This window comes from Cydia splendana, chromosome 19 (assembly GCF_910591565.1).
Source record: "Cydia splendana chromosome 19, ilCydSple1.2, whole genome shotgun sequence".
NCBI classification, from domain to species: Eukaryota; Metazoa; Arthropoda; class Insecta; order Lepidoptera; family Tortricidae; genus Cydia; species Cydia splendana.
Genome location: NC_085978.1, coordinates 143,343 through 157,037, shown reverse-complemented (window position 1 = coordinate 157,037; position 13,695 = coordinate 143,343). Strand labels below are relative to the sequence as shown.

At 44.2% G+C, this 13,695-nt stretch overlaps 1 protein-coding gene across 2 annotated transcripts in view; it reads left to right on the top strand.

Annotated features, from left to right (window-relative positions):
* Positions 1–11,397, top strand: part of LOC134799878 (uncharacterized) — a 37,853-nt gene extending 26,456 nt beyond the window's left edge. Inside the window, exons 1-2 of one of the 2 annotated variants that reach the window (XM_063772297.1) lie at positions 8,722–8,891; positions 9,276–11,397. In XM_063772297.1, coding sequence (XP_063628367.1) covers positions 9,279–10,904 — 1,626 coding nt within the window. In that variant the 5' untranslated portion in view covers positions 8,722–8,891; positions 9,276–9,278 and the 3' untranslated portion in view covers positions 10,905–11,397. Of the gene's footprint in view, positions 1–8,721; positions 8,892–9,275 lie in introns of those variants that run through there. The other variant, XM_063772296.1, reaches the window with a different exon arrangement.
* Positions 11,398–13,695: the final 2,298 nt, after the last annotated feature.

Genomic DNA, 13,695 nt, shown 5'->3' with positions numbered 1-13,695 from the left:
GGGAGGCTAGAAATCGTTTGACGTGTAGGGCTACTGTCTCGCAGTCTCGGAAGGTGCGTGGTGGCGTGGCGATGGTGGCGACACGCTCTCTTGTTATGAAAACAGTCATTAAAGCAGAGTGTGCAGCCGGATGCGCGCGCACGCACGCTCCGCCGCCCCGACACGATCTGGCGAGACAACATAATACGGTACTTATATGCTGCAAACAGAAAAACACATTTTCTTACAGAAACATATTATTATTAGATATATGTGATATGATGCGAATTTGGTGGCCTGCCTGATGACGATAAAACGTGTGGTTTTCAAATTGGTAGTGAATTTAAACGCCAACAGATCAAAGGATTTCCCGAATTAGTATTCATGTGGGTTTAGTTTAGACTTCATAGTAAAGTAATCTTGGGTTTACCGTTTTATTTATCGCCACCAACTACATACATGTTACTTACAATATTTATACGGACATTGATAGGTATCAGCACATACCTAGATTGGCAGTCGAAGATTCTTTCTCAGTTTCCATTTATTGTAGGCATCGTTTATCTCCACAAGATAACATATCGGCAAATATTTGTAGATAACGTACGTGGTTTCCCGCCGCGTGATGTTATAATTTATAATTATTGTTACGCCAAAATACGTCACTCCGACAAATATCACTGCTCATGTTTGCTCAGATACTGCAGATACACAAGGTAATAGACTACGCACTACGCAGAGCAAAGATACGTTATCAGGTGAACTTAATGGCAATGCTAAGACAGGTTAAACAACTGTTTTCGCCAGGAAATCGCCTGCTTCCTTTAATTAACGTTATCAGACTTGAATAAAAACAATTCCAAGTTTCTGACTTGAGCAATAAAAGTTTTGTGGTTCTTAATGAAACCTCGTAGGTACTTACTGATATAATTATGTGCACTGTTCATTAACCTGTCGGCTGAGTTCAAAAGCCTGAAACTACTTTAAAAATGTTGGTCACTGAAAATAAGACATGCTATGCTAACACGAAATTTAACCAAAAGTTATTAGCACATCACGAACTTTGTATGTCAAGTTAATTGCGAAAAGCACACCGATAATATAATATGCAATGAGTAGGTATGTACTCGTCATACATATCATACCTATCAATAGCCAACAGAGTCCATTGTCCCTGCATCCGCCATGGCTGAGTTCAGAGAAATGCGATTCATTTTAATGTGATAAAGAATTGGCAATAACGAGCCGAGCACAGACTTTACAGTGACATGACAGTATTGAAGTGTCACAGAAAACATCAAATGTCTATGAAAATATAACGTTTATTATTAAATAGCTGAAGACGATGTCCAGGTCCAGGATAGAGCTAAGTGGAAGGAAAAAGGCAGTAAAGCGGACCCCGTCACAGCACGGGACAAACGCTGAGGATGAACTATTTAATAGCTCTTCCACACTTTGTCACGTCACAGTCGGTGCAGAGTTAGCTTAGACGGGCTTTATCTACAGATCCCATGGTTATTTAGTTGAGTAAGTGTAGTGAATGTAAATGGGCTACGCCGTTGCTTTCCACGTTCGGTTCCACGAATCTCGAGTGAGTCCAATCCGTTTCTAATTCAGTTAATTGCCGCTTCTAAGCGATGCCGCGCCGATGTAATTCGAACAACCGGAGCACCATTATAGGAATAATCCTTCCCTTTAGCTGCATAATTTAATGAGCAATTTTTACTAGAAAACTCCCGTGAAACTCAATCATGTTAAAATATTTACCGACATAGGTAATTATTCCGATCCGTTCAAGGATCACCGGCAAAAATGGGCGTATGCTATTTAATACCTAATTACTTGTACCTGACTTGAGTGACCCAGTTTTTAAGAAGATGATGAGAAATCTACACTATTGAGACTGACTGCTAGAGCCTAAAATTGCCTGACAATCTGTATGTCGTAAATGCACCGCAACTTGATCATCATGCGATAAATAAACCCAGTATTTTTATTCGGCAAGAAATCAGCACAAAGAAAACGGTCTATTATTTATGACATTGCTCTTTCTTTTTGTCCGTTCCGGAGATATGATTTTTCGTTACACAAATTGCTTTATTTTTTGGCAGCCCACATTTCAAATGGGTCAGTTTGTTATTTGATACGCACAAACTCTTTTAAGGTACTTGTAGCTACAGCCACAATTGCTATTAAAAGTGCAATGCGACAAACGGTTGCGAAATTTTTCGCCTGGAACTAGCAGCTATTTCCTCGGTGTTATGATTTATCAGATTCATACAGCACACTGTCCAATTCATGTAGCAACACAAATTACAAGATCATTCCTTTAAATGTCCCACTACTGGGCTCGATTTCCTATCTGGAGGGGTTTTACTATTTCAGTAGGCATTGGGTAGACCATGGGCAGACTAAGGCCCTTTCGCCGTCGAATCAAAGCACCACGTAATGAGCACTAATCGGGCAATAGTATTAAACTCCCACCAGTAAAGACCGGGACGAATCAAAGACAATAAAAAATTGTTTATAATAGGTCGCATGCATTAAATTGATTGATCACGATTATTAGCGTAACGACATTTTGAACTGACCTCTTTCGCTCACGCCATCTGTTCGTGTGATGATGGTGACTGGTGACACACACCACGAGATGTCTATGTGTGGGGGTGACACACGCCACGCGGAGAAAGGCGACCTTTGGCACATCTCCGTTGTGTAACCTGCGCGGGCGCCGATGCCGATACGCGGGTAATGTTTATAGAAACGCGATGTGTTTGGTTGGGCGCAAGCGCAACAGTGCTGTGATAATTGCCATTTGCCGTGACACCGCGAGTGTTGCACGGAAGTCAAACAGGCCTAGGATCCATTATAAACAGAAATAGGTGTCATACGTAATACGAAAGACAAAATGGCCAGGGTCTCCAATGCCAATCAACATGTATATTCGTGTGTATCGAATAGATAAGATACATGTCCTATTATAATATAATACGTTGCGATGAGTGTCCAACAAGTTCAAATTTAATGGGTTTCACACGTTTTAGGACACAGTGATCCGACTGCTTAACTTTGTTGCATCAATCTTCAATCATACATACGTAGGTAGGTATTGTAGAAAAGAAAGAATCGACTTTGGACTAAGAAAGTAACCGGCCTTGGGATTATAATAGTCACTTTCGGATGACAATGCGTTGCTGCTGCAGCATAGTTGCCTGACGATGGTGCGGACCATGTCACTGACAATTTCCTTGTTGACATTATTGTGGCATCGCCTTAGATTGAAAGCAATGTTGCTGAATGTAATCATAAGAATAACAGAGAGCCCTATCGAGTTCTGCCGATGCCGGGAGGGCCGACCGCCGCGACGGGTGGAGTGGAACAGGTTCGCGGGCGTCGACCCGCGCCCAGCCGGCCCTGCGCGGTGCGCGCGCACATGCATAATGCGACTTCCGTCTGCCCGACTATAGACAACCTGCGTTTTAGACGGAGCTTGTAAAGCCCTATATCGACTGGCCAACCAGACGGGTAGAACAGGTTCGGGGAGGTTTACACCTTTTACTCACTTAATAACTACAAAAAAATAAGCATTGAAGTCAAATGGCGTTCTAAAAGTGTTAATCATTTGTGTCGAAAGATGGCAGTAAATGTACTGACTACATAACTGCTTTATAGTACCTACCTATAAAATAATGTAGGATGCAATCGAGTGGACCTACGGCTCACGGTGTAGTATTCTCCAGGAAGTAAATGAGCGCCTTTATAAACGCTTCACTTATCGGAGCCCATGTGGGTTAATCCATGGCCCAAGTGCTCCCGCGCACACATGCACGTATACCGGCTCTTTATGATCGATTCAATCAAGACGACCCCTTTGTTTTGTTTCAATATGTTTGCCAAATCGCACGCCATCATCATTAGGCTTGCTTGAGTTGCTTAGGTCCTCAAGGCTAATGAGTTTCGTAATGAGCAAAATTGTGAATAACATAGTAAAGAACAGGTTTAAATACAAACAGATAATGTCTTTCTGTAGAATCAAGGCATGCATGACTGACTGACTAGTTAAATTAAAACGGAAATCTTATTAAACACTGGATTCCACGTCCTCTACTAAGTTGCCCTTGCTGTGACAATCAGTTCAAGATCTCAGTCACTGCCACGCAACTTAGTTTCCTCGTCTATTGTTGCTCGCGAGTGTGACACGGAGACAATTGCAACTATTTAACGACTCGTAACGCTTTACACAGGAATTAACAAGGAAAAAGTTATATCAATCAAGGTAACATCATCTGATGCAAGACGTCCAAAGGCCTCGAGAACGATAAGTGTTGTGAACGGCTTTCTAAGATCTTTGACCAGGTGGTAGGCCTACTTTTTCTGGGGCTTCTGAACCGTCCCACATTGCTTTCGTTCGGTACTTCTCTCGAGAATCTTCCCACCTAGCTTAGCTCTAGCAGACATCTGTTGTATTTATCTGCATTATGATTATGATGGCTCGCAGCTCACCATCTTCCGTAAAATCATCACAAAATCTTTTTAATTTGCTTAATTTCGTTAAGAGAGCACAGCTCTCTCCATTTCATTGCCCTTTAAGTGACTTTGAGCCTTCTTATGACACCATTCACCAATATTGTGAGCTGCAAAGAGCTGTAAAAACTACGTTATTTTGGATGAGAAAGAAGACATTACGGTAGCTCTCGTACCTCTGTCCGCGAAACGCGTCAGTTTTGCGGGCCTTTTATCGTCAGTAGTATCAATCAGTATAGTGGTTTAAGATGCGCAATTGCGCACCTGGGCTTCAAGTATATACGCGCATGCAACGCACGCCTTGCGACGTGCCATCGAGCTTCCGATCCGAGCGATGATCATCAGGATAACTCTGACGTCAAGGCTACTGAGCAAGGCCTACGTACTGCGTATGCTTAATATATGCCTACACTTACAGGAGTCTTACGCAAATATTGAGTAAACAATTATAGTTGAAATTTTCAACTATACCATCACACAAGGAATAAATGTGTAAGTAGCCTAGCCTAGTAGCCACACTGGGAATCGAACCCTAATAACTTTGTCTTATTGAAATTGAAACTTTAGAGAAACACTTGGTGTAAAATACATCGGTACCATGTCGGTACCATTTATTTATACTTTTCTCATGTCAACATGATATCCTGTACGAGTAAGTAAGTGCAAGTTCCTATTGCAAACTTAGCTATAAAAAACCGGGCAAGTGCGAGTCGGACTCGCGCACGAAGGGTTCCGTACCATAATGCAAAAAACAGCAAAAAAAAAAACGGTCACCCATCCAAGAACTGACCCCGCCCGACGTTGCTTAACTTCGGTCAAAAATCACGTTTGTTGTATGGGAGCTCCACTTAAATCTTTATTTTATTCTGTTTTTAGTATTTGTTGTTATAGCGGCAATAGAAGTACATCATCTGTGAAAATTTCAACTGTCTAGCTATCACGGTTCGTGAGATACAGCCTGGTGACAGACGGACGGACGGACGGACAGACGGACGGACGGACGGACAGCGAAGTCTTAGTAATAGGGTTCCGTTTTACCCTTTGGGTACGGAACCCTAACTAGGGTACCACAAGAAGTATAATCTTGAGCACCAATGATTGTACCTCTAGTCTAGGTACATTTTGAATTTATCCGTGCACTGAGTGACCTTGATATGTTTATTTGAAAGCCTTATACTAACCCGATCTATGATCTAATTAATACTGACCCTGCGTCAGCGAAACGCGTCACGCACTAACTGCAACACCACTTCTCAACCTTATGCCGCCGTGATAAGATTGAGGAATGGTCAATATCGATATACTTAAGCAAGTGAACACATAACTGGCCACAGATAGATCTTATCTCGCCGTGATAAGATTGACGAGCGGTCAATGTGTCGATATGATAGCGCTGTGGGCAGTGATCAGTTACCGTTGCATTCTTCTCGGCGCCTGCGCTGGGGGCCGCGCCGTTAACGCCGCGGGCGCAGCAAGAAGCGAGTTGCAAGCAAAAACTAAAGGCAAAAACAGCGGCGAACAGGGCCGGTTAAATTAAGATGGTTTAAATATAACAGCTGCCTATAGACCTAGGTAACGCTTGCGTTCATTAACTAGTATTTCATCACGCGATAAACCCTGGTGTCCCTTTTGTAGTGTGAAGAGATAATATAGTTCTCACGCCGTACCACGGCCTTTCTCGGGCGAGCAGTTTTACATGTCTACCGAGTAGGTACCTACCGGCAGGAGCCGCCGCATGGTAATCACAATAATTAACAATAATCTCATCCCGCTCACTGACCGACCGACTGGCCGGATTACATTCAGCTCACTTATCACGTCAAGCTCCGTGTTTTGGTTAAATACATTCAAGAGAAATGCTTGTGAAATAAACGCGTACGACACACGTCACATTAGACGATTTAGAAACTGACAGGACTCGTTAAGCTCCCTCCACACTCGTGCGCGAATCGCGGCGCGAAGCCGCTAACCAGTGTTGGGCATTCAAGAATAAAATCATTATTTGAATAAGAATTCGTAGGAATAAAATCATCTCGATTTTATTCCCGTCAAAAATATTCAAATAATTTTGGTCGGGAATAATTCGTATGAGAAAAAATTGAATGAGAATAACTTATTCTTAATCAAATAAATATAATCATGATTTTTATTCGAAATAATATTCCACGCATAAAAATGTAGTCCGGGTACGGTATAGGTACTAATTACGTATAGTTAGGTAGATGTAAAAGTAGTTAGTCTCTTGCCTAATTTATACCTATTTTATGGAATAAAATCTTACAAATTTACAGTCGCATATCGCATAGTTTCAGTAACCGTATTATTTTTAATTTACTAACCAAATCATTAGGTTCAATTTAGCTGGTCTAAGGGCCTAGCCATGATGCCAATCATTTGCGCTCCGACAACGAAGCGCTTGTCTCTATCACTCTTACATACTAGTGGCTCTGTGAGCTGTAGACCTCGCGAGCAGAGCTTGAAATAACATGGTGCTAAGAGCTTTAAATATGTATAGTAAATTAAAGAAAAACAATACGAAATTTATGTGTAAAAAAATACAAAAAGTTATAATATCCCAGCATACAATTACTGGGGATCGAACCCAGACCCTCTGTGCAAACAGAAAAAGCGAACGTTTACAAACTGAGCCAAATAGTTCTTAGATGGGTTGACGAAATTTAGCTACTCCTTCTCAAATTAAAATTAGTTAAAATTAAATATCTAAATACCGCCTAAACCAGCGATAATTTTTTTCTGCATTTTTTGCTATTAACTCTGTAAACATGTTTCAAAAAGAAAAAAGTCTTATGATATCGATACGACTATTTGTTTAGGCGCAAGGTATCACGAATCCGCCATTTTTAAAAATTTCCAAAAACCGGATTGACAAAAAATTTTTATTTAGTCATAAAATTCGGTCACAAAATTTCACGAGAATCGGTTAAGAATTGCGACCTGTAGAGGAGAACATCCGGACATACGAAAGCAAAATGCCCGAGTCAAAACGTAGACCTTCGCTTCGCTTCGGTCAATTAGTGCGATAGAGAGACAAAGATAGCGTTTAGTTGTCGTAGCGCAAACAATTGGCATGTTGGCTATGCACCCAAGGTGGCTAGCCAAGATGTCAATTTTTATTTTTAATTTAATAACGAATATTTTGGGTACAATTTAGCTGTTCTGGGGGCCTAGCCATTATGCCAATCGTTTGCGCTCCGACAACGAAGCTCTCTCTCTGTCTCTCTATCGCACTAATATGTAAGAGTGATAGAGACAGAAAGCGCTTCGTTGTTGGAGCGCAAGCGATTGGCATGTTGGCTAGGCCCCCAGAACAGCTAAATTTACATGATGATTTGGTTATTAAAATAAAAAAAAATTGGCATCTTGGCTAGGCACCTTGGGAGCGTAGCCAACATGCCAAACGTTTGCACCACGACAACAAAACGCTATTTCTGTCTCTCTATCGCACTAATATGTAAGAGTGATAGAAACAGAAAGCGCTTCGTTGGAAGCGCAAGCGATTGGCATGTTGGCTAGGCCCCCAGAACAGCTTAATTTACCTAATAATTTGGTTATTAAATTAAAAACTAAAATTTGCATCTTGGCTAGGCACATTGGGAGTGTAGCCAACATGCCAAACGTTTGCGCCACGACAACAAAACGCTATTTCTGTCACTATCGCACTAATATGTAGGAGTGATAGAGACAGAAAGTGCTTTGTTGTCGGAGCACAAGCGATTGGCATCTTGGCTAGGACCCCAGAACAGCTAAATTTACCTAATGATTTGGTTATTAAATTAAAAACAAAAATTGTCATCTTGGATAGGCACCTTGGGTGCGTAGCCAACATGCCAATCGATTGCGCTACGACAACGAAACGCTATCTCTATCGCATGATTTATTCACCTTAATTTTATTCTAAAATAACTAGTGTAAGAATTATTCTAATTCAAATCGATTTGAATAAGAATAAAATTTCTGTTTTTATTCTTATTCTTATTCAAGTTAATTTTTGCCCAACTCTGCCGCTAACGCGAGAGTGGAGCCGATTTCGCAAATTCGCGCACGAGTGTGGAGGGGGCTTTACATTTTCGTTTTCTATTTTGTTAAAAAAAAGTCGTTTAATAAGGATGACCTGTTTACTAAAATCTTTTTTCTCTCAACTCTTGACACTTGACAATGGCGTGACATTATTAGGGCCAAAGTGTAATGCATGATGCCATGTATCTCCTGTAAGAAACGTGATCCTCAACCATCGCGCTGCCGCGATAGTTATCACGGACCTCGATCCTGAGGGTGCCTGTCTTCCGCTAGTGATAAACGACAAACATGACGACGTCGGATCCGGTGTGCCGGCCCTACTCGTCGGGCGCGGTTGGAAATATTTTTCGGTACCTCGTCGCTCAAAGTATTCGTAATTTGCGTAGGCAGGTTGATGTAAGCGTCCGTGACCGAATGTTCATTGCATGAATAAGTTACTAAGGATTATTTTATGCTAATCGATACCGTCGTTAGAATTCGTTATGCTTCTCAACATTTCAATGTTGCGATCCATCGGATCAATCCATACTGAGAGCATTCCATTCGACTTCTTCGTATTACGCTAGCCTACCACGCATCCCAGGGGCGTAGCATTTTCATGTACAGACATGTTCAATAATCTGCCTGATATGGTTGGACGGTCAAACTTAAATATAAATACAATTTACCTAAACATTTACCCGAAAGTTATCGAAGTAAAAACCATATTAACGTGATCATGTTGTGCGTTCCAGGTGATGCGGTGTGCGGGCGGGGTCCCGACGCGGCTGGCGGGCTGGCGCGGCGCGCGCGCGCTGCTGCTGCTGGTGTGCTGGGGCGCGCTGTGCGTGGTGTGGCTGCCGCGCCTGCGCACTCCGACGCCCGCGCCGCACCACGCGCCTGCGCGGCAGCTGCTGCAGTCCGACCCCGCCGTCTCCACGCCCGCGCCCTCCGCCACGCCCGCCGCCGATGCGCACCTCACCGAGGACCAGCTGCGTGCCGACGCCGAGCGCCAGCTGCCCTCGCTGCCGCTCACCTACTGGCACAAGCACCGCAACGACAAGAACAAGTTCTACAAATCGAAAGACTGCGCGCCGTTCCCCTCCGTGTTCGATCTCGAGTTCCACAACACGTACTGGCAGACGTTGCGCTCGAGTCAGGGCGTGTTCCATCTGTACGGCGCTTATCTTGACGCTCGAAACGCCTCGCGCATCGGGCCCGCCGTGAGATTGTTGGCCGTGCACGACCGCATCAAACCGACGCTGCCTACCCACTGCCAGCTCTGGTTCGAAGAACGACCCGACCCTGTAGTTGTGCGCGTCCTCGAATACAAGTACGTGTGGAACAGCAAGTGGGGTAACTACCGCGACGGTGTTCTACAGCCGTACTTACTAGCCTGCGTGCTGCCGGCGGACGTGCGCGCGCTGCGGCCCGCCGCCGTGTCGCTGGTGGAGAAGCCGTGCGACCGTGCCACCAACTGCCTGCGCGTGCACTTCGACGAGCCGCCCGACCGCGCCCAGAAGGAGTTCGCCGTCTGCGTCAAGGGGCTCGACTTCCAGCACGAGGACCTGTCCGTGCGCCTCGTCGAGTGGATCGAGCTCGTGCGGCTGCTCGGCGCCGACAAGGTGTTCTTCTACGAGCTTCAAGTTCACCCCAACATCAGCAAGGTTCTCGCGTACTACCGCGCGCGGGGGATAGTGGAGAGCACGCCAATCACGCTGCCGGGCGGGCAGCCCAACCTGCCGGGCCTGCAGCACATGTATTTGAAGAAGAAGACGACGCACAAGCGACAGATGGAACTGGTGCCGTACAACGACTGTCTGTACCGACACATGTACCAGTATCGCTGGCTGGCGCTGCTGGACATAGACGAGGTGATTGTGCCGCTGCAGGACCCCGACTGGAGCTCGCTGTTGAAGCGCGTGATGCCGCTGGCCGCCCCGGCGGCCGGCAAGCCGCCGCGGTCGTCGTTCCACGCGTCCAACGTGTACTACCTGGACCAGCTGCAGCACGGCTGGGAGCCGGGCGCACCGCGCTACATGCACATGCTGCAGCACGTGTACCGCACGCGCAACTTCACCAAGCCCGGCCAGTACGTGAAGGCGTTCCACGAGACGGGGCGCGTGCTGGCGCTGCACAACCACTTCCCGCTGGCGTGCCTGGGCGGCGCGTGCTCGTCGTACGCACTGGACACTAAGCAGGCGCGCCTGCAGCACTACCGCGCCGACTGCGTGACGGCGCTGAGCAAGTCTTGCCAGGAGCTGCGCGCGGAGCCGGTGCGCGACGCCGCGCTGTGGCGCTGGGCCGACCGCCTGGTGCCGCGCGTCACGCAGGTGCTCACGGAGCTGGGGCTTGTCCCGCCCGACGCGCCGCCGCAGCGGTGACACCCTCTAGTCACGCCGGCGACTCCCGGCACACACTAAACTAGCCACAGTACGCCCCGTGCTCTAACTATATTTTTGTAAGCATTTATTTTCTATTCCTATTTATTGTATTTGTAAATAGTTGAGACGTAGACGGTGACGTACATACTTGCGTTGTGACTTGTGACACATTGTTTGTGACTTGAAGTGAATGTTGAGATATTCGAGTATCATGTATACCTAAGTATTATGATTGCGTCCGCCGGGTGCGGGTGGCACCGGCGCCATGGACAGAAACAAATGGACTATATAAGTATAGGAAGAAGGGCCCGTCCACACCGAGGACGGCCGGGCCGCAGCTCGGGCGAGCGATGCCAAGCGTTTAGAACAGTCAAGAACAAATGTATGCCAGCATTTTGTATGCAATTTGATAGAATACCTATAGTTAGGTGAATATTGAAATAGATCCTATAGCGGAACGGCAGGAGTTGAAAATAAAAAGTAAATCCTCACATTCATTTGTTATCTTTCACCCCTCATCCACATTTACCTTGGACTACTATGGAGTAGTGACACTTATGATGACCGAAAAAAAAATTAAAATGCGGTGTAAAGTTAGTCACTGTAGAGGTATGTCTGTGAATGTCCTACCTCGTGCTATGCTCGTGTCAAAATTACAAATAAAATTATCTGATCATGACTGATCCGTAAGGTAAGGGTAAATGTAGGTACCTATATTCTCTTTGTCACATTAAGTGAGAATGAAAGAAAAGAAAGATTGCTAAAGTAAATTATAATCGGACTTGTGTTTCCTGAAAAGCCATCTACAATTCCATGGTGTAGCGTGGTTGTATGGTTGTACCATGCAACTACCACCCTAAGTAAATAGTTCCTAAATGTGCCATCGCCGACACATTTGTAACCTTATTGCAACGAGACAAAATCTACCAGCGGTTAATTATACAAGTATCTATGTTGTTGTTAGTAGACTCCAACCCCTCTAATGTTCATGCCAAGTTTTACGTGGAGTATGGTAACCTACTCCTATATGCACTGCGCAGCGCACAGACCACCTCAACTACTATACTAGACGGAGAACATAAGACAATCGAGGTCACCACACATAAGCGCTCCCGTACTAATTTAGTATGGATGCGGGATCGCTTATATCAGTTATGCCTAGAATTAGACCAAGAAAAGTCTACGATTTTTATAGCAGTGCAAGTGTTATTTACACGTCATAATTTCATACAAGATTGATGTTTAAAATAACACTTGCACTGCGTGTGTTATCAAAATCGTTGCAGTCTTGCCTTGGTCTGACTCTACAATTACGATCAGCACCATCGCCCGCACTGTTAACTGACAGGTCGTAAACCTTATTACAAGAGGCATAAGGTCCACCGATGGACAGTTACAGTTAACAGTGTTGCTGTTTGTACCTACTCGTGAAATTAAAGATACTCGGCTATTAAATTATAAAATGGAGTAAAATACAACTATGTAGGTTGCGGTGCTCCATGCAGTCGTATATAGCAGCTTACAAGTAAAATTGCTCGTTTGTGTGTGTGGTAACCTCATGCTCTTTGTAAACGCTTCATAATGCGGTGTCTGTGTGTTGTATGGAATATGTATGGGTACCTGTGCATTGTCACCATGCCAAGTTGGAGCATACCTACCTACTTAGCGTGTTCGGAGTCTATATAAAGTAAAGTAAGTAAAGTAAAGTTATCGACATGTTACACCCCTAACGGTAGCGGACGTTTATTGCCCTACCGGCCAGATAGCTTTGCGGATAGTATAGTAGGTATTAACAGCCACACTTTTAACTGGTGGCCAAGGAGTTCACAAATAAGTAAACAAATCTACTGTTATCAAGACATTAAGTGTAAGTACCTATGTTGCGATATTTTTAGTATCTTGGCCGCTCCGATATATCTGACGGCGACTGTATTCGTCGAGCAGAGAGACGGAGCTGCTGTTGCATTTCGGTTGGTAATGCGGTGAGTACTTACTAGGTATACCTAAGGCTTATTGAGGTCTGTATATAGGTATATAACCAAGAATTACATGTTCATCGTTCAGTTCGCACTAAAAATGGTTTAAAAGAGCCCGTTTCAAATAGGTACCTATGTACAGTCAGTATCCTACCCAATCTATACAGGAATCGTATAATACATAGAGTCTGGCTAGCCAAATTTTGTTGACAGATATTTCCTTGTTGCATCACCAACTGTCTATGCTTTTTAAAAAAGTTAAAAGTCTGTTGTCAATTTATGCCATTCATTCAAATTGTTCGCGGTTTATAAGGGGTCATCCATTAATTACGTCACACGAATTTCTGGGTTTTTTTACCCCTCCCCCCCTCCTTGTCACACTTGGTCACATTTGGCAAACCCCTCCCCCCCCTGGTGTGACGTCACATTTCTTCAACGAAATCGGCAAATATTTATTTAATATTTTATCAAAATATTTTTGGCAAAAGAAATATTAGGAATTTTATAACCCAAAACTGATTAAGAATTAAATTAAACGAATGAAAACGATTATCGTTTTAAAAGCTTGTTATTTAAATGATAATTAGCGTATAAAATAATTTAAATACATTTTCAGTTACTGATGAAGTTAAAGTGACGTCACAAAGTTTATGACTCCCTCCTCCCCCTTGTCACAACATGTCACATTTTCTTGACCCCCTCCCTCCCCCTAAACGTGTGATGTAATTAATGGATGACCCCTAAGGCGTTTATTTTAAATAATACATATAATAATGACTATACCGAGTGACGTCCGTAAATAATTACGACAATGT